A 26,065-nucleotide genomic window follows, 5' to 3' on the forward strand; every position below is an offset into this window, starting at 1 on the left:
AAAAAACCACGTGGGCCTTAGCCTCTTGCGGCGTTTCAAGCAGAACCAACCCTTCCAACAGATGTTTTCCACGGAAAACAAGCCCGTTGCACACCATCAAGCCACGACGACGTTCTCCACCCTTTCCAAACAGGCGTTACCCTTGGTGTCCCTACACTGACTCGAGGGGCTCGAGGGCACCGAACTGGGCGGGAATGGCACGTTAATTCCACGCAGAGCCCTGGCGGCCCGGCAAAGGGGGGGCTGCGGAGCGGGGACAGCACCCAGCACCCACCCTGTGCGCGGTCCGCCCCTGCGGGGCCGGCCGGACGCCACGGGGGCGGGCGCCTGGGCAGCCAGGAGAGCGACAGGCGCTCACCATGGCGCAGGACGCGAGGGGTGCCGCCGCCGTGGCCGTCATCCGGCTCCGCAACCCGCCGGTCAACACGCTGAGGTAACCCTAGTGGGGTGTTTTTTTTCCCCAGGAGAGGTGTTAGGTTCATCAGGCTGTGCTTGCTGTCATCTCCTCTGCAAGCTGTTTAAAAACTTGCCGTCTTTCCCGTCACCTTCCAGTCTGTAAGCATCAAAATGATGCTTCCAGCAAAAAAAAAAAATTGCACAGCGGCCTTAGCAGTTCTGCCGTTTCTCCCTGGAGTTCCTGCAGAGCTCGTAGGTGAAAACCAGCTTTTCCTCTCGGATTTGCTGCGGGTTTCGTCACCGGCCCCACACGCTCCGCGGTGTTTGCTCGGCGAGTCCCCGCGCGGTCCAAGCGAGAGCAGGGGTCAGGGCAAAGGGCTCGTAGATAGCAGAGGAGATGGCACCGGGATTAAACCACAGCCAGGGCTGTCAGAAGCGAAGGCAGTTCGTTTGCCTTTTCAAAATGACTAAGGAATTGACCTCTAAATGCTGATCTCAGTCAAGAAAAGCCCCGTGCGATCTCAGGCACGAGCCAGTGAGAAACAAAGTCAAACATGAACCTGTAGGAGCTCCTGAAATTTTAGTTTTCCGTGTGTCTTGAAAAGGATATATATGCTCTTTGGCTTTACATAATTTGTTATAAAGTGTGTATTTTAGTTCCTTTAGGTCTGAGTAGCACATAGACCCTTTTTAAGCAGCTGTGGTTGAACCGCAGATCTGTAACTGTGACCATAGTGTCTATTCAGTGTATATTCACAAGCCAAAAAAAAAATCCGCTGCAGTTACAGTTGACTTATAAACCAGAAAGTTTGTTAAAAAGAAGCTGAAGGAGACAAGTAAGGGCATGAGTAGGAAATAAAACTTTCTGCTCTTCTGTGGCAAGCTGCATTGCTTTGCAGTAGCTGGCAATGCTCAGTCTTTTGTTGCAACACGTTTAAAAGTGGAGTAAGATCATTTTCACGCGCCCAGATAATTGTCGTGAGAAAACAAACTTGGAGGGACTTGGCAGATTAGATGAATTAGGCACGTAGCACTCGCGGAACTGCAGGGTGCAAGACATCCCTTGGACCTCCGGTGCCCAAGACCAGCCTAAGAAAACCTCCAGGCTGTGCCCACAATAAACTTTCCATCCTTAGGAAGAAAAGCACAAAATACAGGGCTAAAGATAAGTATGTAAGGAACCTTAACTCTGCCTCTTTTGAGAAATCCTTGAGAAAACCCAAAGAAAACCCCAGGACTTACTTCACCCATGTAGACTCATTGTAAAACAGCTCATAGCTCGCTGTGCACATGTGACTGAGCACCAGCCGGTTGGGTTGGGTTTTCAGCCAGCCTCGTGCGATTGCACGAGGAGCACTGCTGGCACAAGGGACAGGGCAGGAGTACGTGGGGAAGGATGGGAACCTGCACGGCGTGGGTTTAAATGAGTTAAACTGCCGTGAAACTTCAGCTTGAGACTTGCCCGTGGTCTTCGATTGCGTGTTAGGGTAATACCTGTTTCAGTAGAGGTCGGTAATTATCTCATACTTGCCATCGGATAGTTTTTAGCTGAGACCTGGCTGTATCTAGGAGAGGTAGAGCACTCTCTGATCCTTATGTGTTCCTTCTGCCTATTTTATATACTGGACCATAGGGGAGCAGGTTTGTGCTTGCTGTTGGAGATGTTTGGTTACGTAGGTGATAGCAGGCAGTGAAAGTTACAGACAGGAGCCGTGTCCTGCAATCCTGAACATTTAATTTCACAGCAGGCACAGATACTTTTTAAAAGACTGGCGAGTTTTTGCTGCTCTGCTCCAGCCTCACCTGTATCTCCCCATTACATGTGGCCCTCGGTGCCGTTTTCCCAGCTCCCAGGCCACCACCCTGGCCATTAGCACTTTAGAAGCCACTGGTGGGCCCGAATTTGCTTTCTTCTGTCTGACACCATCTGCACCTGACTTGTGAGTCTGGCAACAAATTTGGCTCCCACCCACAGACTCCCCTTCAAGCTGGTCTTTCTCTCCACCAGCAGAGGTGGCCCGTGCCAAATTTGATTTGTTTGGGTTTTTTTTTCCCTGGTTTGCAGAAGTTTAGTATTCAGAGATCTGCATTTATGTGACCATGGCACAGTAAGAAGGGATTTAGATAAGCAAAAAACTGGGAAGTTTTGGCGAACAGACAGACAAGACTTGCAAGAGAAAGGACCAGCCACATCTTATTAGGAGAGTCAAGCCGCTGGCACTGAAAATTAAGGATATGGAAGAGTATTTCAACATTTGAGCTGACAAGTGAAGAAAAGCTCCAGGGTTGATAGGGTAGGACGTGGAGTAGGGAAGTGTACGCATGGGATTATATAAAGTATAAGAGCATTAACAGTCCGGACTGGAAAAGTCTCTCCCTGGCTGCTAGGATTGTCCTTCTGACACCTGGATCAGCATAACGATCAGAAAGTGTAAAGGAGATCAGAGTAGCCGCAACTTCGGACAGGTAGCAATGATGGGAGAGTGTCATTAGCAGAGTTGGGCTGGATCAGCATCTCATCAGGGTGAGATGCAGAGAGAAAATTCTGGGTTTGGCCTTAAATTCTGTGCATGACTCCATTCGAGCTCTGTTAGCTGCTGTGCAACCACAACTACTACACAGCTGGATCTGACACTGAGGCAAGACAGAGCAGACCAGGAAAATCCAGCACACAAGTACTTAATTTCAAGAAGGGAATTATGTAAATACCCAACAAAAACAGTGCAGGAAGCTATCCAAAAGACAAGAAGCCTGTAACAAGGGTGGAGGCTGCATTGTTGTTGTTTGGGTTTGGGATTTTGAGGGGGTTTAAGTTTATTAGAAGCCCCGTTCCGCCAGTAAGTGATCTGGTAAAAGGGCTGCATGGCTTGATGAGAAAGCTAAGAAGACTAAGGGAAAAGTTTGATTTTTTTTAAGAAGTGGAAAGCTGCCTCAAATGAAGAGAACAAGGAAGCTCGTAAAACATGACAGGAGAGATGTAAACTAGAAACTGAGACTCAAAAACTATAAAGAGTGGGTCAAAGCATGCTAAAAAAAAGTAGCAAAAAGTTCTTTAAATAAAAAAATATAAGCCAGGACAAGCTCACAGGATGCCGAGCTCAAAACTGGCAGTTCCAGCTCAGGGAAGGGATCCTTACCTTTGAGAGTCCTGTGGAATCATCAGCTCCATGTGCTGGGGCAGCCCCAAAAGCCCTACTGGGTACCATCAGCATGTATGTTGAGAACAGAGCAGAAGGCATCCCTTTTCTGCAATATAAAACATCTTAATCGTTGTGTTTAGTTCTGGATTTTGAGATTGCAGGAGGATATAGGGATGATCCAGAAAAGGACGACGAAAATAATCCAAGGGATGGTGCACTGCGTTAAGAAAGCAGAATGAAAAAGCTGAGCATCATCAGTTTGGAAAGGAAAAGGCTGTGGGAGAATAAAGTCAATGTTTACAAAATCATAAAGAAAGTAAATAAATTAAAGGCATAACCCTTTACCAAATCCTGCAACAGCTGAACTAGGGGCATCTGATTAAACTAGTAGGAGATTGTTTAAAACAGACCAGACAGAGTTTGCAGCTGCAGGAGTCTGTGGGGGCAGATGGATCAGCAGAATCAGAACAGGATTAGGCAAATTCACGGCCAGTGGGTGTATAAGGGATGCTGAAAAGAATATGTGTAGATATACATACCAACATCCCCAGTGCAGGGATTGTGGGTGCTGGGGCAAGTGCAGGGGGAAAGGACCAGACCTGCCTGTTTTCCATTAACAGAATTTCCTCCTGTTGGATCTGAGTCTCATTTCTTTAAAGGTGACAAGTAAATGTTCAGACTTCCCTTAATTACTTTTTTTTTCCTCAAGTGAAAGAAGTTCACATTCACAAACCCTAGCTAAAATCTGAAATTATTAAGGGAAATAATAAAACCTTGTTACCAATCCAGCACATCATCATTGCAGCGAGTTTTACACAAAATCAAAACAACCTGGTGTGGTCACCTGCCAGACTCTTCTCTGACCCTGGTGTGCACATGTTCTTTAGCAGCACCTGTGCCGTGGTTTTGAAGCCCAAACAACTGAGTCATCTCAGCAGAATCACTTGCCTTGCAGTCAAAATGGTACCCGTGGTGGAGCTGGCTACAGAGCACGGGATCGAGCGTTGACGGGACGGCACGGAGCGAATTTTTGTGTTGTTACTGTTCAATGAATGACACTGTCACAGTCATGAAATACTTAGGCAAATTGTGGTGGCTTTTTGTATCTTTAATGCTCTAGCTGCTTGAAGCTGTGATACTCTTGAGTATTTTTATAGTTTTACTGATGTACATTTTACTATGATGCTTTCATTGCAAATTGCATCATTTGGTACCCGTTACAATAGGTGAGCTACAAAGCAATGCATTGGACTGTAACATATCCTGAGGCAAACACACTGCTCTAGCTTAGGAGAGCAAGAAACTGCAAAAAGTCTGATGTTTCTTCCCTTTTCTCCCACAAAAAAAAATCTTCCCACTGGGAAAAAGTTGTATGGAGAGAGAAGAAATATTTATGCAAGTACAGGGTCAAGTTGTTCTCTGGCAAAAATAGTTCTGTTGGGATAATACAGGTCGTGTAGGTATTGAACTGTTATTTTGTGGCAGCCTTGATAACTCATTTTCCTTCTGGTAGGAGTATGTTGTTGTAAGTGCTAAGGGTTTCTAACTGGTTTCCTACATAAAATCCCAAACCTTTCCATTTAAGGCAGACAAACCTTTTATATGGGCATTTTGCATCTGCTGATCGTGCACCCGCAACAGCCACGGAAATGCTTTGATTGCTTCTTGTCTATTCCTAAGAGAATTGTGCCATTTTTATATGCAGTATTTTCAAATCAGGAATTTAACATGCATTCGGAATCCTGGTACATATTTTTTCCCCCTCTTAGCACCGTAATTTGGAAAGTGTAATGACATTTCATAATGGTTTTCCCTTTAATCTTGCAGCTGCTGGGTGAATTTGGTCGTTCTGTGGCCTGGCTCTTTGCTGATGCAAATACAGACCCCTAAGAGCAGCGAGTGTTGGGTGCAGCCTGTGGGTCCTTCTCAAATAGCAGCAGCCACAGCACTTGATATTCCAAAGGGAGTGAGATAAAATACAAATTTTTAATGTGTGTTTTTTTTCCTACATAATATGAAACCATTTATTAAAATTGGAAAGGCTTTCATATTCTGCTCTGCGGAACTGTAGGCACCAGAAGGACCTTTACAGAGTCACCTGATAGTTTTTCTTTGTCATGGCCAAATTATTCTCATTTTAAGTTTCAGCTTTCAGAACCATTACTAATGTCAGACTTCAGAGTTGTCTTTGATGTCTGGGTGAGGCAATTGGTACATAACTGGCTGTTCTCTTTCCAAAAATAACACTTCTCTCAGTCTCTGGTTGTCAGGTCCCAGGGCTCCCGCTGATCCTTCTGTGTAGCATGGCCTTATCCAGGCAGCAGCTGATCCTGGAGGCCCCCCTAGACAGCCTCCCCAACTCTCTGCTCAGCCAACAGCCCTGATTAATAGGCTTTGCTAATAGCTTCTCTTAATTGTTTATTTTGAAGGAGAAAGATGCAGGCAGGGCTTTGAACAGCTGGCTTACAGCAAACTTCTTGTGCTCCCCTGCTTCTCCTTCCCAGTCTATGGATTTCCACTTCAATGCTGCAAGCTGCTGCTTAGTCAAATATGTGATCACCCACCCTGGACACACCTGGAAGCATTGCATGAGTACAGTGGTACATTTTTCATCTACTTTACTACAAACTTCCTCTTCAAGTAAAATGCCCTCAAAGATACTGAAAAACATGCACAAACTGAGTATGCATCCAGCCTTTCTGTCAGTTCTTTTTAATTCCCACTCCTCCTCTCCACTGGGCATCAACAGAGCTCTGCTCCCTTTTCATCAGCCACCAAGTTCACACGTGGAACTGGGCTTACAGTTTGGAGAAGGTCTAGGAACAGAAACCATATTTATCAAGGACTGGGCGAGAATGTATGATACTCCTTTGAGTATTCCTCCAGCCTCCAACCGCTTGTGGCTCGGATTTTCTGAATCAGAGGCATTATCTACGTGTGTAGCATGTAGACACACGCACACTGAAAACTCTCACAGACTCTATATACAGTTATATACTTACAAGTGTGTGTGCATGAATATATTTTGGAATCAAAATTACATATGCATACAATTTGTGTTCATATTTCTATTAATAAAGTGTTAGGTGTTAATGCTTCTGTTATTACCTACCATCTTCTTTGTTGTCACTGTCTTCTAAAACAGGCTGTACTCTTCAGTCAGGCCAGATTTGTTTAAATATCTGATTTGTAAAAATACTATTTAAACTTTTATGTTTTGAAGTTCTTCGTTAATTCTTTGCTGGCCACGTTCACTGCTTGTGTCTGTGGAAGTATGTTCAGATAAGATAAAAGAAGAAATTCTACTTAGTGTTTTAGGCCCAAACTTGCTTTGACGGGATCCCACACAAGTTAAAGTCTGAACCTACATACAGATCTTGGCAAGGTGAAAGCATTGTAATTATCAGCACAGCAGTAACTCTGTTTCAGGTGTTTGAAAGATAGCTTTTTATCCCTGGAGCTCATTTCCCTTTTTGAAAAGTTCTTAGATTGTCAGTGGTTTAGCATTAATTACTTTTAAATTATGCTAAACTGTTTTCCGAAAAATCTGCATGTTTAATTCATAAAGGCGTTTTCAAAAGAGCATTTCCCTGTGCTGCTTGCTTTGGAAACAGCAATGTCATAGCCAGAAGACAACTCTCCAGCAAAGTGAATGACAAGTCAGCAATCATAAGCTTGTTGGGTTTTGGTGCTTGCCCTTGAAGCGAGAGGGAGACCAACGAAAGGATTGACCTGGAGGGGTGGTGGCAGGAGACAGGCTAGAAGAGAGCCCTGCTTGGACTTACTGCTCGTTTTCACTGGGCCACATGGCATCAGTGTGTCTAACATACCACTTGGAAGGGTAACAGAATTAATTGGTACTCACTGAACCTCCAATTTATTGCAGTTCAGCAGTTCTCCAGGCGTTAGAGGATGGACTGAAGAGAGCAGATGCAGATCCTTCGGTGAAAGCTGTTACGATTTGTGGCGAAAATGGGATATTCAGTGCAGGTAGGACATTTTTCATCAAACAGCCCAAGAAAAACAGGCAACTTTCTCCACCCACTGTGTCTGAAGATTCACTGCTGATAAAAGTTCTGATTTGGCTGTAAGTGGCCCCAAGACAATGGGCTTTTGCTATTCTGCTGTGCCGCGATTGACATGGGGCACATGAGAAGTTGGACTGTCCAGGTCAAAAATAAGCAGGTATGTTCATGCTGACATGAGGGACAGCTGCTCATCTCCCTAATGTACTGGTGCCTCCTTGCTCGCTGTGGCTAGGTTTGTATAAAATCTCTGGACCATCAACTGGTCCAGTGTATGAAACATACTTGGAGTGGGTGAATAACAGATCTTTGCCAGTTGTAGAAACCTGGGGAGCTAGGGAATTTCCTTGGAGCTCTACATTGCTTGTTAGTAGTAACTTGTACTTAACTATTCCAGATTCAACTTTTTTTTTAATTACACCAAGGATGATCTGCAGATTTCTGTAGTAATTGCACAACCATTACTCTTACTATGTATTGTTGTACTTAGCCTTCCCCTGAGCTCTCTGAACAAGCTCAAGGAGACAGAGTTTCTTGAAGGTGGTCCCAAAAGGGGTTAATTTCTGTTAACCACTCTCCCACCAGCAGCATGCTCTGCAAGGACTTGATCATCTGTGAGCAGCTATGTTCAGTGGCACAGAGGGAAGGATCGTTCCAACCACTGCCCTGCCCACTAATTCCTCTTAATCTCTTTGTGCTAACTCAGGAGCTGACATTCGAGGATTTTCTTCTCCCAAGAGACATGGTATTCCCTTGGGCTCCATCATCTCTCTCATAGAAAGGAGCGAGAAGCCTGTGGTGGCTGCCATTGAAGGCGTTGCCTTGGGTGGAGGGCTGGAGGTGACACTTGGCTGTCACTATCGGATCGCACATGTGAAGGTAACACATGCTGTGAACTAGAGAGGCTGGTGAAGGCACCAGGGGCCGGGTACATGTGGCCATGGATGGGGGGAGACTGCTCCTGTAGAGCAGTGGGACAGCATGCCTTTCCTGGGATCAGAGAAGGGGGGCTTTATAGCTACAGGATACAGGTCTGTGTGCTCAAGCCTTCTTCACCTACACCACCACCCTTGCCATGCTTTCAGAAGTCTTATTAAATAACTAATTTCAAGTCATTTCTCAATATAAAATTGATTTGTAACTAGTAGACTAAGATGGCTGCATCGAAACTTCCGTAACCAGGTGTTAATTCACCCTAGGTCTCAGCGGTCATCACCTGTGTTCTGATGTAGATGGCTGTATCTTACTGGCTCACGCAGCATGGCTTTCTCCTACTCCCCGCTGTGAATTTTGGATTTCTTTCTGCTAGTGGCCTAGTTTTAGTAGGCAGTTGAAACTCAGCTAGCGTGGAGCATTTACTGGCTGATTCCCCACGAGCTCTGGTTCCTCAGGGAGCACTCTGACCAAAAGACAGCTTTAAGAGTCTTCTAATGCATGATCCATTTTTTTCTTGAGTCCCCTCCTTCAAGATTCAGGAATGCTGAACTGCCTTTTGGCAATACCTGATCTCCTTGTAGAGACTCTTCACTGGTAGGGCCATCTCCTCACTGCTGCAGGGTGAATCACTGACATGACAGCATGGGTTGCTAAGGCACCAAAATCCAAACAGTATTTAAGAGAAGACAGGACACCCCCCTCACACACCTTCCTGCTGTGCCTGGCGTCTCTGGCATAACCCTGCTAAAGGTCAAGTGCACCAAGAGCCATTTGAAGGAGCATTAGGGAAGAGTTCGGTATGAGTGGTACCAATTTTCCTTTGCTAAATTTCCAAAAATCAGAGTAGGGAGGTAACAGTTAGGTCAGAGTGGCCTCCAGTATTTGATAGCAACTACTTGAAAGCAGTAGTTGGCACCTGTGTCAGTCTGGGGGATGCTCTTGGCCCCATAGCTCTCCAGCAGCACTGGACACGTGCGTCCGCTGAAGGGTGACGCTGTTCCTGTGCATTTGTGCACAAGTTTCTGAAATGATGGAGTGGGCTTTTGTCTTAAGCGTCTCGTGTGGCAAAAAGCAAGGGTGAAGTTTTATGGAGAAGTTTTGAGGCTTCCTGGAGGAGCGGTGCATGAGTCAAGTCTGCTTGTCTTTCCTCTGTTCTGCTCATTTTATGATTATCACTCTTTTTAATCAGATTTGTTGTTGAATTTGACTTCATTTTAGGCACGGATGGGTTTACCGGAGGTCACCATTGGGATACTTCCAGGTGCTGAGGGCACTCAGCGACTACCCAGACTGATTGGGATACCAGCTGCTCTGGATATGATCACTACAGGTAAAGTCTTATGCCTTGACCTTGCTCTGTATATAACAATATGGCATTGAGTCATACCACCAGCTTGGTCTAAGAAACATGAATTTCTTTAACCTGTATAGCTGCTTGGGTTGAAATTCAGCTCGCTTCCACTAATCATGGGCTAAGAAAGAGACATACATGCTTCTGAGACATGTAGTTAGTAATGCATTTTATATATCTGTCTCCTGGTTTTGGCTGGGACAGAGTTAGTTTTCTTCTTAGTCACTAGAATAGCGCTGTGTTTTGGATTTAGTATGGGATTTGTTATGGGAAGAGTGTTGGTAACACACTGGTGTTTACAGTTGTTGCTAAGGCATCAAGGACCTTTCAGCTTCCCATGTTTTGGCAGTGTGCAGGTGCACAAGAAGCTGGGAGGCAGCATAGCTGGAACAAAAGACCCACAACTGCTAGCTTAGGATTTGAGTTTAGATTTAGGATTGAAGTCCAAATTAGCCAATGGAATATTCCATATCACGCAACATCATGCCCAGTATATAGACAAGGGTTGAGCGGGGAGTTTCTCACTGTCTTTGGCGCTCTCGCTCTTCCATGATGTCAGTTTTGGGACTGCTAGGCAGGATGGGTTGGGCATTGGTCAGCAGGTGGTGAGCAATTACATTATGCATCTCTTGTTTGTATATATTATCATTTTATATTATTATTTTTTATCATTATTACTTTTATTTTATTTCTATTATTAAATTGTTCTTATCTCAACTCATGAGTCTCCTTCCCTCTTCCCCTTCAATTCTCTTCTCCATTCCCCAGGGCTGGGGGAGGGTGAGCAAGCAGCTGTGTGGTGTTTAGTTGCCAGCTGGGTTGAATCATGACAACCTGATAATGAGCATGTCTCATATTTGAGGCCAGCTACACACAAGTCATTTGATCAGATGGAAAAGAATGAAATTGCCCACCCTGCCCCACTGTAGTCACCTTATTTCTTTTTTTTTTTTAATCATAGGAAGACACATTCCAGCAACAGAAGCACTGAAGCTGGGCTTGGTTGATGAAGTTGTGGAAGAAAACACAGTTGAGGCAGCAATTCGCTTGGCAAACAAAGTGATTGGTGAGGAAAGAATTCTAGCAATGCCAAGAAATAATTGGTGATGTTTCAGGGCTGGAGAGGGTCAGAACAAAGCCCACCGGTTTGTTCCAATTTATACGCTCCATTCATTGAGTTTTGGCATCCATGTAAGACAGAATTAATTACAGATTTTGTTTTCTGTTGTCGGAAGTGAAAAATTCAGATGCTGGAGAGCTGCAGAAATTCAAGTGAGGATTCAGAAAACAGATACATATCAAGTCCTCCTGCTTCTTAATTGTATATCCAAACTCACATGCTCCTCTGGGCTGCTGCACTCCACTGGTTTGGAGGAGTATGTGCTCTTTCCATATATAGTTTTGGATCGCAGCTGGTATTGCATGGATTCTGATTGCACCCCCAATAATAGCTGATCAAAAAATAACTTTCTGCCTCTAGTGAAGAGGCATCCTCAGCCCAACTTAATGATCCATGAGTCTGTGATTCTGTCCCTGATCCTTTTGCTGCTATGCAAGAAAATGGCCTGTGGAGAGATTTTTTTTTCCCCACCTTAGAAATATCAAAGTCAAATTCATTGGAGTTAATACAGAAAGAGGAACATTCCTTGTGCAGCATGAAGAGCATCATCTTGAGAGAAAACAGGGTATTTTTTCCTCTACTGACCTCCCTGTACCTTTGGAAGCAGACCATGGACTTCCATCAGGATTTCATCTGGAACTCAGTCACAACGAGGTGCATGCAAGGAAGCAAAAAAAGAAATATTTTTGCTTTGATCGTGTGGCATTTATAGGCAATGCTTTTTCAAGCTGGGGTGCTACTTCTGCTCCTGCAGTTCTCTTCTCTACAAACAAGGCCCTTTCTTCTCTGTAGGAGCCCCTCTCCTGTGCTAGAAGTTGAAGCAACCTGAGCTTTGTCCTAGATGACAGTGCATCATGTTTTCAAGAGAGTTCAATGAATGGGTTATTTTTTAAAGACTAGTGTCTTCTATACTTCCCTACAACTTGAGATTTACCAGATAGGTACAAAAGGGTATTCTTTGGCTAGGCTTTCTGGGAGAGATGCCCTTCCTTCTCACTCTGTTCACCCTATGGTATTTTCAAGCTTCGTTTTTAGTGCAGAATTGATGACATAAGCAGTCCTCTTTTCCCTTTCCCTATATGGAATCAGACTATTTAAATATTCTTTGCAAAGAGATGGATGTACTTGACTATTGCTTCTAAGAAAAACAGATACTTTGGTTCACTGATTTTGTCCAGTTTGAATGAGAACTGTTTCTCCATCTATTGGGAGAACAGTGAAATATTACCACACTTCTAGACAAATTAACTCAACAGTGTTCCTTCCCTTTGATGTACCCTCTGGGCTTCTGAATGATGCCCTGCAATAAGATCTATACCAGTACTGATGGCAGCAGCAGCGTATCATAAGATGAGTAACAGATACATTGCTAGAACTGGCAAACCAGCAAGCATTCTGAATTTCAACAAATGCTAAGTGAAATTGGGTGAAATTTTTATATTTGCATGCTTTTTTCCTCTGAGACAGATATTTTGCAGTGGTTGGCCGTTGTGAAAGTCAGCTTGACCTTAGAGAACATCAGGAATGAATCATTGAGCACGCTGTTCCTTGGTGTAACTTGCTTTCTGGAACTTATGTCTGCTACTGGCAAATTCCTTTTCTGTAGCTTCATCTTCATTGGAAATTGTCACTACCAAGAAAAAATATTTTGAGAATGGTATAAGCACACAAGGACCCTAGCTGGATGTTCAGCAAGTAACCTGTCCCAGTCTTACTCCTTATTAGTGGTAGATTTTCTATCTGCTTATTGCCAGTTTGAGGTACCACAGTAAAAACGAGTAATGTCACTGAAGGTGTTTCACATCACACTATATACTAACTCCAACAGGACTTTAAAAATGCTTTCAGACTCTTTCCAACAGCTTCACTGGCATTTACAGTATGTGCTTTGACAGTGAAAATACTGGCAAGTCAGCTAATCTTTATTTCTTCCTGCTTGGAAAACTTCTCATTAGCCCTTGCAGAAGACTATGCAAAGTTTTGATGCACCATTTAGCCTCAGGTTACCTGATAATTTGAAAGAATGAGGTACCCAGAGTCCATATGTTCCTTTTGAGTAATTCCTGGCTTTTGCCTTTGCCTAAAGTTAATAAAATTCTCTTGCCATGCAAAGGAGTGCTTTTATTTCCCTACATCAAGCACTAACTCAGGGCTGCAGAAGAGACGACAATCTCACATAGCTGATCTGGTTTTTGTTCACATTGAGTTCTGTCTTCAGTGAACATTTTTCAGATAATCTTAATAAAACCAGAGACAGAGTTGCACCAAAAAAAATTGCCATCATGGAAGTCCACTGTCTTTGTATGGCATGTAGCATTTTGTTTCTGATGAGATTTGGGTTTTTTTTTTTAAAACATGAGGCTAACAACTGCTGGCTTCTTGCAGAGCAGTTTGGCTAAATAACTAGTTTTATCACTGATGGAATTTCTATTCCTGGGAACGCTGTACTGCGAGATAAGCCTCAAAGAATCAGTTCAGAAATTATTTTCTTCTAAAGCTTTCTCAGTGCTGGAGCTGCAGTATCTCATAGCAAGAGATCAGTCTCAAATGACTGGCTGTACTGAAGCAAGGATCCTTGATTATTGTTTTGATATGCAGCTGACAGAGCCACCTTTATGGTAGGCATGTTGGGAAAGCGTCTTCATCCATACATTTTTATGGAACATTCCTAAAAGAACACCTTCAAAAAGAGCTCTGAAACAGTTCTGTATAAGTGGTTATAGGAATACACACAGACAATTATTGAACCCAAGTTAAATTGGTCATTGAAGAAACAGTAATTAAACATTGCAAATAGAAAGTGAGCATATATTCCTGGCCTCTTCACACAAACTGGCCTCTTCAGGCAAAAGAGACTATCTTCACTTTTGAAGTCATTTTTTGAAAGGAATAGACAGGAGCTAAATCCTTGGAGACAAGGAGAATGTTCTTTCCTTAAGTGTGCTTGATAGTCACTGCACTAATTTAAAGATGCATTACATAATTTGCCCACCTGATGGCATCACAAAATTGAAAAATTGCTGTAATTGCTCATGGCAGGCAGCAGCTTGCAGCTTATACTGCCCACCTCTTGCTGGCCTGGCATAGTCTTCCTCAGCTGGAGGAGAAAACAGCTGCTGATCCTCTGCACAGCAGACTTCTTTGGAGCTCTCCTTTCATGATCACCCCTTGCTTCCTGACCACATCTGCTGGCTGACCTTTATCATCTTCCCAGAGCATGAAAGTCTCAATGGCTTGCACCGAAGAGCCAAGCAAAATCAGTTCCATTTAGACTAGCTCAGACCCCACAGGTATTAAACTCCGCGTGGAAGTATGGGTGATGATGAGTTTGACTGTAAGCCACTAGGAGTAACCATGGAGGAAGCATGTGTTTCTTCTGAGTCTCATCAACCCCAAAGGGGCAACAGATGCTGCTGTTAGGTAATTGCATGCTTTCAATGGAGGCTGTCGGAGACCAGCTTGCAGTTACAGTTGGAAGGGCCTTTAGTGTGTCATCTCAGGGAAGATGTACAACAGAAAGACATTTTAATCTCTCTCCAGGGCTCCCAATTCTGGCAGCCACCTTCATGAGGCAGCAGGTCTAGCAAAGTGCCCCTTCAACACACACAGAGTTTGTGAAAAGTCTGACATTACCTGGGCTTGCCTCTGGCAGGCCTGAGGAGCAGGAGCCCAGTTTCAGCTTTGTTTCTCCAAAATTCACATGCAATTCACCACCCCAGGAAGAAAGTTGGGCTGGCCTTGCCCTCTTGCATGCAGAGTCCTGTAATATCCGAGGGTTTACATCTCTGGGGTGGTTGTTTGGTTGGTTTTTACTCTAAATAGCACAGAATTTGATACTGCATGCTTAAATGTTGCATTTGCTGATGGAAATTTTATAGGCTTGATCTGTCCTTTGTGCCACCTGGACTACAAACGCTAGTAAAACAAAGCAGGTATCTGGGCTAGGTCCTGTGCATGGAGGACACTTCCCCGCAGCACAGCCTAACCCTGTTTGTCATGTTCCTGCTGCTTTGATTTCAGAAATCAAGCTGCAGGTGGCCCACACTGATCTCTTCTTCCCAGGTTTGGATTCAGACCATTTTTTCCTGTTCATAACTATGCCACCAAGTCTTATTAGCATTGCAGAGGCAAAAATGCTGCATGGAGATGCTGGAGAAATACTTAGCAAAGCCTATTTAGCTTACAGCTAAGAGTTTTATTACAGGAGAGTGACTTTTCTTTTTTACTCTGAGAAGCTGTCTCCTGTCCCCCATCAGTATTTATGCTTACAAGTACTATTTGCCATCTGAAGAACATGTTTAAAGGCTCTCAGTAGCATTCCTTTTTTACCAGTCCTTTCCACACCAGGGATGTCATATGAAGTCCCTTGATCTGCCCAGTCTTAAGTGGTCTTCCAGCCATCAGATCTGCTTTCTGGGACAAACCTGAAGTTTCCTCTAGTGAGGAAATGAAACCTACTATTTTAAGTCCTAAATAAAGAACTGTGGATAAAGAGCATTTCTGGGTTAAACACATACATTTAGGGGAAAAATAAAGGATTCCAAAATAAAGGAACATCATCCTGACTAAATCCTGCAATACTGGCAGATACAAACTGTATTCACTGTCAACGTGGAAACATTATTTTTACAAATGATGATTACGAAGGAAGCTACTTACACAGTGAGTGTTCATCTTTGTGTTCTCTAAAAGGCTTAATTAAAAAGCCTGAGCTCCAAAGACCATTATTTCAGGAAATCAGTATCATAACTCATCCTGGAAACTCATGTTTCTGTTTCTCCTAAACATTGCTCAGTCTTGAAGGAAGAGCTAGAGTCAGGACGTTCTTTGGGCAACCATGATTGCAGTTGCTGCCATTATTCCCACACTTCAGCATCCTGTGTATGATTTCCTGCTCCCAGAGCTGTAACAGAAGCTAGGGCAATGACAGTGTATGCCAGAGACTTTCTCAGTGTAAGGTTCTCAGAGGGGACCCACCCACCATCCAACTTTAGTGGCAGTCCTGGGTGCTTCTGGAAACAGCACCGCAGCAGTCAGTGCAGTAACATTGCTACACAGTTAGTTAATGATCTGATCTGGATGTGGCTATGATGACCAAAAGGTCTTTGTAAAAACGTTGGATACATCCTGAATTTCTGGTCTTGTTCCTCCATGGTCTTTACTGAGGCAAGCTGCCATTAAGAGCCTGAGTACGGATGGATGAGCGATCCCCCAGCAGGCACCAAGGCTTATACTTCTGAAGAGGATGGAGAGGTTTTCGGCATCTGAAATGTAACTAACTTCTCTCAATTAAAATCCTTTCTAGGTATCACCATAGCAACCTCTGTCTGTAATGAGCCTCATGTATTTGTGTGGCTGCTTGATGCACCCCTTGCTGACACAGAAGCATGGGCTCTTCCCTTGGTATTCATTTGCTCCCCAGCTCATGCTGCGTGAGCTGTCCTCTTGGTTAGTCCCAAAGTGAACAGAGGGGCTCCTGCTGTCAGGGAAGAGTTGAAGACAGGGTATATTTCCCAGTTTCTCTTATAAATGCCTGGGTCAAGACGTGGCTGGAGTGCATCTGGCTAGCAAAGTCAATTGGGCAATGAGTACTAAACAATACTGGAGGAAAACTTTGGTACTGAGGCCTGTAGAAAGAGCCATATGAATGTGACAGCTGGGAATGTGGAGCAAGAGAACTAGAGAAGTCAAGGCACTGTGTAGCTGAGAAAAGGAAGGAGAGAATTGCTGCTTTGAAATTGAAGTCAACTTGCTTTTTTGAAGTCTGAGAAGGGACTTGAAAAGTTGTAATTGTCAGAGCAAACAGAAAGCTGAAGAGAAATGTCAGACACTTTAGTTCTGGACCCAGATCACTGTGCCATGCAAGCCCTAATGCAGTGAGCTTGGCAGGAAAAGAGGTAAACTGCATTCCCAGTCTATGCAGAAAGGGGTGAAGAGCTGTACTCTTCCAATCCTAGATGCTTTGCTCTGTAACTCCATTTTTCTACCCCCAGGCCAGCCACTGGGACCGCGTAGGCTCAGCCTGAAGCCGGTTCCAAAACTGCCCAACATGGAAGCGTTTCTCAGTGAGGCTCTTGTGAAGGTGAAGAAACAGGCCCGTGGGTTCCTGGCTCCAGAGCTGTGCTTCCAGGCAGTCAAAGCCGCCAGCGAGCAGCCCTTTGCCGATGGAGTCCGGAAGGAGCGGGAGCTGTTTAACGTCCTGCTGACTTCAGGCCAGGCCCAAGCACTGCAGTATGCTTTCTTTGCAGAGAGAGCGGTGCAGAAGTGGACAACATCCAGTGGAGCTTCGTGGGAAAGCGCTTCCCCTCAGCCCATCCGCAGAGCAGCTGTGATAGGTAAGGGAATGGAAAAGCTGTCGTGTTTTGGCTGACCGCGCCGCTAACGGTGGAGCTGAAGGGCAATGGGATGAGTGTCATCGGGGTTTAGTCATGGCAGAGGGCTGAGGTGGGATTCCCTAGCAGTCACTCGCCGGAGTCACTGGTACCCAGCACAGGCAAAGATGCTCCACACCCGTAGGGGACGTGGAAGGAGAGAAGTTGTCACTGCAGTGGTAAGTGCAGAAATCCAGGTGGCAAGTCACATCCCACGAGATTTTTACCTGATGCCACCTCTTTCTTTGGAAGAATAACCTCCTCTCACTTCAGAGGTAGCTTCATCTGTGGACCATAAGCAGCCTGTTCCCTTTTAAATACTGCTGAGGCATGTTTTAAATACTGCTTTGTTCCATGTTATAAGCAGTTTTGCATGAAATTCTCCTCCTCCTGGTCTAGTTCTGTACTGCAAGTGCACGTGCACCGAGCCACTCGGGGATGCATTAATACAAAAATGTTTTGACAGCTGTATTTTAAGAAGATTTCATCTCACTGGGATCCACTCCTGCCATTTTGTAGCCCAGCAAGATAATGCCTTCATTAATTTTTTATAAGAGCAATTTAAATAAAACCTTTGATGCACTGCTGAGACTTTTTAAAAAAAAGTATCTTTCAGCTCTGCCTGTTGACAGTAGCACTCAAAAAATGGTTAGAGAAGTAATGGAACACTTGGAAAAGATCCATTCTGTTTGAGATATCTCTCCAGATCAACACTGCTCTTTCCTGGGTACTTCTCAAGCTCTTGTGCTCTGCAATATGAGCTCTCTGAAGGCTCATTTCAGGCCATAGAACCACTTTTTTTGTTGAAGTTCCCTTTTTCATTAGCTGCCACACCTTATTTTTAATGAAAATGGTTTTTGAGATATGGTGGCTGTGATAGCATCCAGGTAGAGCGGCAGGAAGCATAGCCACGTTTGTCACGTGGCTGGAAGAGCCCAGTACTTTGGACACACGCAATCCCAGACAGGTCAGTCCTGCCACGTGTGCTTTGGCAGGAAGGGCTTGTGTTGAAGTTTTGTAGGAGCGATCTGGTGACTAGAACGGGCATTCTTTGCTACCTACGGATAAATCATGCCAGAAAAACACATCTGCAAAGCCTCAGTCGCAATGACAGTATGGCCTGAAGGGCTGGTTAGATCTGATCTGCTTATTTTGGTGCTATAGCTGAGCTAGAGGGAATTCTAAGGACAAATGCAATCTCTGTTTGAAAGTTTCTAGTGGAGACATAATCCGTACCTTATTGCCAAACTGAACTGGCTGGCCTACATCTCCCATCCATTGGATTAACTCTTTGCATCTCGACTCCAGACAAGTTTCTGAATTCTGGTCTGAGATTGCCCCAGCCTCTACCGCTGAGTCTCAGTGGGTTTTGTAGCTGGTTACTCACAATGCTGAAGTTAACCCATATTTTTTTGCAGAATAAATAAACTAAGTGCTTTGATACTTTTGCTGCAGAGCACAATCTATCACACTCTGGTTGTTTTCATGACTCTGAACTTCCCCTAATTTTTCGACACTTTGTAAAGCATGCACAGTCAAAGTGAGAGCAGTATTCTAGGAGTAACCACACTAAGACCAGGTACCAAGATGTTTCTTCCTTGCTCCTACTTAGTACGCTCAAGGTAACAACCAACTTGCATATTGGCCATGTTCTACACATCCTATCAATTACCTACTGGCAGGGAGTAGCTGTGCCCCAGGAATGGGGAGCCAATGGCAATAACATCTCCCAGGGGGACAGAACCACAAAATCTTTGAGACCAGAAGGGACCTCTGAACATCATCTTGTCCAGCCCCCTTGCTCAAACAGGACCACCTTGAGCTAGTTGTCCAGACAGCTTTTGAATATCCATGACTGTACAACCTCTCTGGGCAACCTGTGCTAGTGCTCAGTCACTGGCACAGTAAAAAAACCCCATTTTTTTCTATTCAGATGGAACCTCCTGTTTTTCAGTGTGTGTCCATTGCCTCTGGTCCTGTCACCAGGAGCCACTGAAAAAAGTCTGGCTCCATCTTCTTTACACCTTCCCCTCAGGTATCAGGATTTGATGAGATCATCCCAAGCCTTCCCTAGGCTGGAGTCACAGGTCTCTCAGCTTTTGCTCATAAAAGACATGCTCCAGTCCCTTAATCATCTTAGTAGCCCTTCATTGAGCTACTCTCTCCAGTAGCTCCATATCTCTCTTGTACTAGAAAGACCAGAACTGGACACAGTACTCCAGGTATGGTCTCACCAGTGCCGAGTAGAGGGGAAGGATCACTTCCTTCAGCCTGCCAGCAACACTCCTCCTGATGCATACCAGTATACCATCAGCCTTCGTTGCCACAAGGTCATATTACTGCTCATAGTCAACTTGGTGTCCACCAGGACCCACAGATCCTTTTCTGCAGAGCTGCTTTCCCACCAGTCAGTCCCCCCCCCCCCCCCAGCATGTACTGGTGCATAGGACTATACCTCCCCAGGTGCAGGACCTTGTACTTCCCTTGCTGAACTTTGCATAAAGTTCCTATCAGGCCACTTTTCCCTCTGGATGGCAGCACAACCCGCTGGTGTACCAGTTATACACAGTACCTGAGCAAGGCGAGCAGGGCAAACCCAGACATCATGGCCAGCATCTACTAGAAGTCCAGATGATCAAGCAGAGTTCACACGATGATGCAGATCTGAAGTCAAGCTGAGAAGCAAGTCTGCAGACTGAGGTCCAGATAAACAGAATCCATAGCCCAGGGCAGCCATACCTGGAGACCAGAACTCCTCCAAGATAGCTCAGGGTAGCTATCAGGGTAAAACTCAAGGCCCAGGGCTGAGCTTAAATGGGGCTCTGAGGCCCATGGGCAGTGGGTGTGGGTGGAGGCTCCAGGTGTAGCTGGTCAGGGTCATTAAAGCTTATCAGTGCACCAGGATCCTTGACACCTGCCAAGACTTCTAATGCCTTTTCTGAATCACTGCTTCTATCAATATAGCCCTTATAACCCACAATTAAAGCTTGCTTTGCTAGTGCTTGTTTTTCACCTGATACTTCATTTGACAAGTGACATCTCCTATTCTGGAGGTTGTTGAACTCTGAATCCCATACCATATTAAGTGTCACTGCTTTCTGCCACGCCACTGTGCTTTTTCTCCTTCCTCTGGAAGGTTTTCCTCCTATTTTGCTTTTTGATGTCAGTGAAATTGCAAGTCCATTAGAGACATGTGTAGAACATGCCAACGCAATGGTGGAGTCATTCTCCAGCCAGTACCATGCTGTACAGTATCTCATAATTTCATATTCTTGATCTTAATTATGTTCTTGCAGCATCAGAAATCAAAATGTTAGAGATGATTTTTGAGGGATTGACACTTTTTAACCTAGTGCTGCTCGTCCATGTAAGTATTGAGTCTCCATAGGTGTCCCAGGATCTTTCTGTTTTCACTGCAGAGGAGGGCATCTATTTTGGATGGTCAGAAATCCTGCAGACTCCATTTTTCAATAGACAGTGCTGTGCTGTTTCACACACTAAAAGCGTGTTGTCTTATGCTGCTTCCCTCTTTTATTGCCACACGATGAGAAGCAACTGAGAAGATCACTCTGACTTCCTCCTCCTTCAGCACCTTTTCTGTAGGCACACAGGACCTTTAAGGTGTGGAAGCAGTGCCATGAATGCTAGGGGAGCCTTGCTTTGTCTGTCCAGTATTAGCAGGAGCTTGTTGGAGGGAGCTGGCACATCGCTTGCTGACCATATCTTAGTGTAGATTCTGCATCAAGGATGATCTATGGTTTTGTGGGCATGCTTGATAGCGTTGCTGATGAAATGGCAACCAGTCCTGCACAGTGCTGGCTTCCCATCAGCTGCCTTTCTCTGCAGTCTGGAGACAGACAGATCAGTGGGTGACACCCAGCTATGTGGGATCCCACCTGCTCTTGCCCTAGCTGTCCTTGGCTGTCTTCAGCCACATGCAACGTCACCTATTTCATTTTCTTCCACTTGTTCTGAACTCTTGGCTGCCATCTCTTTCCACTTCCTCAGGTTCCTTGTCATCCAGAAAAAGAGTTCATCTCTGTCTCTTCTGCAGTCATTCCATAGCTACCCGCTTGCCTTGAGTATCACATTATTTCTGCTTGAAGTGAATACCCTGAAATAGATAAAGAAACAGCTCCAGTCTGCAGCCATCCACCACCACCAATTGCTCATCATTGTTTTTAATGGGAAAAACTGGAACAGTCTTTGCATATTTTTTACCAATCTGTAAAGTATTATTTCCATGGCCCGGCATTTTAAAGTCCAAATATTCATTATAGTCCAGAATATTTTCCAGTGATCTGTATTTCTCCAGTGTTTGTGACTGTACGTGAGTTGCTTTGTACATATTTCGAGTTCATTTGTTTCAAAATTTGTTTTTAAAGTCCTTCAATTAATTTTGCATGATTTTTCAAATTCTAAATACCTCATGTGACAGATCAATAATTAACAGTCATTATTCACTCAGCTTGCCCAGCAAATGGATTTGTCATATCCATATCTGGCCTGAAATTACATGGGTTCAAGCGAAGTTGTATTTATATGTCAAAGCTACATTTCACAACAAAAGACCAGAAGCAAGATGGCTAGACACTGTTCTTTTTCCTGAAGCAGATTTCGGTTTTCTGAAAGATGTGCCTTGGGCATGAAAGATGGTAACACAGCTCTGAAAACCATTCCCTGCGTGGAAGATAAGAATATAAGTTTTTTTCGTGGTTTTGGAGAAGTGAGAGCACTATTGAGGACGAAAGCGGAACATGGAGCAGAAACTCTGGAGTCATTCCTAGCTGTGTTTTGGTCTGTGTGATCACAGCTGAGCATGAGACATTTCCCTTTCTCTTTCTTCTGCAGCCTTCTACACATGAAAGGCCCAATGATTCCCTGCCATTTTTTTTTCAGTTCTAATATATTCTTCCCTGAGATCACTAGGCTCTATAGAATTGAAAAGAGGAGTCCTCAGAAATGCTTCTTTCCCTGCTAGGTAGCCAAATCTCTCCTTGGTTTTATAGCCCCATTTTAGAAAATACTTCCAGGGGAGTCACGCTGTGCAAGCACTAATGTAACAAAACCCTTGGGGCTTTCATTACTCTCTCTGCCAGCTTCATTAAACATCATTTCATACAGGCCACTGAAGAGTTGTGTGGTAAGTTGAGAGACAGCTTTTCTAGGTCAGAAACAAGCTTGGCAAGCTCGTGTCTTATCTATAAGCCTACTCCCATGGCCTAGAAAGCGAAGTACTACAAGTATGTTTGCCTGTCTGTCATGGGATGGCCAAAACCTAGATGGGAGTACTCATACTACATGTGGACGAAAGCAAACAGGGGAATCAGCTAACATCACTGCAGAAATGTCCTTGAAAAGAAGGCTGGAGAACCTCTGCTCCTGGAAGAGGTTTTGATTTAGCAGTGTGTTCCTATTGTGAGGGAACTGCTACGGTTTCGGTCATGAGGCTGAAGCCAAGAGGAACAGGAGTTAGTACGGCTCAAGATGTGTCCGTTATTTCTTTAGTAGAGCTTGGAAGTTCTGGGGAGAAATCCCAGGTCTCCACCATGGAAAGGAAGAGGACACTTCCCAATTTGCTTGGGAGTCTAATGGTTTATAAGCAGCCTGCCAGATAGCGGTGTCTGTAAAAACTGTCTTCTTTTGGCTAAGCAGGGAACGTTTTAAGTGTCTTGTGTGTACACCAGCTGAGGGTGGACAGAACTAAACCATGGGTGTGGAGCTTGCAGGAAAAACATACTACCTTGACTGACCCTGATTGTTGGAACTTGTTTAACTGATGACATAATTTCAGCTCTTCTTTACAAAGCTGCTTTAGACAAATTTTTTAATCCCCTTGTTTCAGTTTATTTGTTTAGCCGACTTCCATTTGTAAACCTGGGATTAAAAAAATCATTTTTACAGAGTTATAACAAACCTGGACTTTGTCTGGTTGTTGCTTTATTTAGGATATTAATAATCCTCCCATTCAGATGCTTCGCACTTTTAAAGCTGGTAAAATTGTGCTGACCTTCTCTTACTCGTTTGTATTAACCTATTCCGAAAAGCTCCCATCATGGGAGAGCAGGATAAATAGTGTGGTTGTGTAGCACAGGGAAGGGTAAGCGTGCAGCTTCAGTTAATGTAATAGAGGGCAGAGCTGGTGGAAAGGCTCAGAAGGAGGGAAGGGATCAAGCTGGTGATCTCTACACTGGTATTCCTGGGGGTATGAGCTGGTAGTAGCGCATTTATGGGTCTTGGAGAAAAAAGTATGGCTTGAATGGATGCTCAGTTACAGGAATTCTGGGCATGGTTGGACAAGCAAGGCTGTGTCTTCGAGAATCTTCAGAAGTTAGGAATGGCCTGTGCTGGAGGACTTGGAAAGTTCCTTCGCAGCGGGCAGAGATGCCTGATACAAAGTGCAAACAGCGAGCCAAAGGCTGCTGATGTTCCAGAGTGATTAAAAAGGAGGTGGAAGATGTTGAACGCTGTGTTAGTGCCATCCTGTTTGACCTGGCAATGAGAGACATACAAGACGTTAAAGTTTAGAGCAGATCAGTGTCCAAGAGCTTTGCTGGTGTCAAAATCTCCGTGTGGAGTGTATTTGCTGACATTAATGTCCTGTAAGTGCCCATAAAGGACCATCTCACAGGAACAGAGAGGCACTGGTGTCCTCCAGGTGAAGCTCACTTGTGAAACTGCCTGCTAGAAGTTGGTAACGGGATTGAAGCTGAAACTCACATCTCCTGTCTTTGATCCCCAGGATCCAACTCTTAAGTGATGCTGGTTTCCACAGGTATACAACTTTGCAGGGAGAAGACATGAATCACATGGGCTGCACACACTGGAGAGCATCCCTCTGATATTTCATAAGCTTGAGAGGACGTTAACTTGCCTTTATGCTACTGCTTTTCAAACATTTAGGCTCACTGAAAGAGAGAATTCACCTTCCTTTTTCCCACTCTTCAATTCTTTTTTTTCTATCTGTGCACCACTCATTTTGCATAGGCTTCCCCACTTTTCATCCTGGAGATACAAAGGAAATGCTACTGCCAGGTGTTTCATTGTAACGTTTTCTATACCTAGTCTCTGATTCTGTCTCACTTTTATCCTTAGGGCTGGGAACAATGGGCCGAGGCATTGTGACGTCTCTGGTTAAGGCCAGCATACCTGTGGTAGCCCTGGAGCAGAATCTGGAGTATCTGAACACAGGAAGAAAAGCTGTGATGCTCCTTTTGGAACGTGAGGCTATGAAAATGGAGCAGGGTACCCAAACTCTGGGTTTCCATAACCCTGCACGTCTCCAGTTCACTGTGGACTTTGATGTGTTGCGGGATGTAGATCTAGTTATTGAGGCTGTGTTTGAGAACATGGCACTAAAGAAGGAAATATTCCACAAGCTATCAAGAATCTGCAAGCCAGAGGCCTTCCTGTGTACAAACACATCGGCCCTGAACATCGACGAAATAGCTTCTGCCACGAGCCGCCCACAGCAGGTCGTTGGCACACACTTCTTCTCCCCTGCTCATGTGATGAGGCTATTAGAAATCATCTATGGCCATCACACATCCCCCACGGCCATTGCCACTGCTGTGCAGCTAGCCAAAGCGCTGAAAAAAGTTGGAGTGGTGGTAGGGAATTGTTTTGGGTTTGTTGGGAACCGAATGATGTTTCCATACCTACAACAAGCAGTTTTCCTTTTAGAGGAGGGAAGCAGACCAGAAGCAGTAGATCAGGTAGTTGAAGATTTTGGGTTTAAGATAGGACCTTTCCGAATGTCCGATCTTGCTGGGCTGGATGTGGGCTGGAGGTCTCGAAAAGACCAGAGCCTCACTGGGCCCTCGCTGCCTCCGGGAACGCCTGCCCGCCAGCGGCACGGCCACCGCTACAGCCCGCTGCCAGATCTGCTGTGCGAGAACGGCAGGTTCGGCCAGAAAACTGGAAAAGGCTGGTATCAGTACGAGAAGGCTGGGGGCAGGACAGCCAAGCCAGATCCATGGCTTCACAACTTTCTGGCCCAGTACAGAGACACCCATCGCATCAAGACCCGCTTTATAGACCAGGAGGAAATCCTGGAGAGGTGTTTGTTTTCCCTCATCAATGAAGGGTTTGCCATCCTGGCTGAGGGAATAGCGTCGGGCCCAGAACACCTGGATGTCATTTACATCAATGGCTATGGGTGGCCAAAGCACAGGGGTGGCCCCATGTTCTATGCTTCCACTGTTGGGCTCCCTTGCGTTCTGGCCAAACTGCAGAAATACTCCGAGGCCCACCCTGATGTTCCCGGGCTACGACCCAGTGCCTTTCTGCAAAAGCTGGTAGCCACGGGCAGCCCTCCCCTCAAAGAGTGGATGTCCTACCTCAGCCGGCAGAGCAGCAAGCTGTGACTTCCTTGGTGCCTGCTGTATAAATTCAGCAGAGGTTGATCTCACGAAGCAGGTGCTGTAATTGCACTGTCTTTTCCGATCAAAACCGAAGTGCTACAGGCTTGTAAATAATATCACTGACCTTCCTGGGCCTTTGCAGAGAATAACTTTGGCTGATGATTGATCTCAGTCTCCCTCTTGCTGCAGGTAACCGCTGCCATCACCCCACTCTTCCCACCACCAGCCTTACCCACCTGCTTTGCACTTTGCTGTGTAAAGGCTTGTCTCATCTTGCTCTGCCTTCAGGTCTTCACAGCTGTACGTTTCTTCCAGTCTGTCTTTATGGAAGGGAAGGAGCAGCATCCACACCCCACAAAGCAA

General features: G+C 44.9%; 1 protein-coding gene across 1 annotated transcript; it reads left to right on the top strand.

Moving 5' to 3' along the window:
• The first annotated feature begins 359 nt into the window (after positions 1–359).
• On the top strand, positions 360–25,705 carry EHHADH (enoyl-CoA hydratase and 3-hydroxyacyl CoA dehydrogenase). The gene is made up of 7 exons (XM_009987842.2): positions 360–433; positions 7,423–7,526; positions 8,268–8,440; positions 9,716–9,827; positions 10,810–10,914; positions 16,962–17,303; positions 24,435–25,705. The coding sequence occupies exons 1-7, from the start codon at positions 360–362 to the stop codon at positions 25,703–25,705; spliced, it is 2,181 nt and encodes a 726-aa protein (XP_009986144.2).
• The last annotated feature ends 360 nt before the right edge of the window (positions 25,706–26,065 follow it).

The sequence above is a fragment of the Tauraco erythrolophus genome, chromosome 11, assembly GCF_009769465.1.
Source record: "Tauraco erythrolophus isolate bTauEry1 chromosome 11, bTauEry1.pri, whole genome shotgun sequence".
In the NCBI taxonomy this organism is placed as follows: Eukaryota; Metazoa; Chordata; class Aves; order Musophagiformes; family Musophagidae; genus Tauraco; species Tauraco erythrolophus.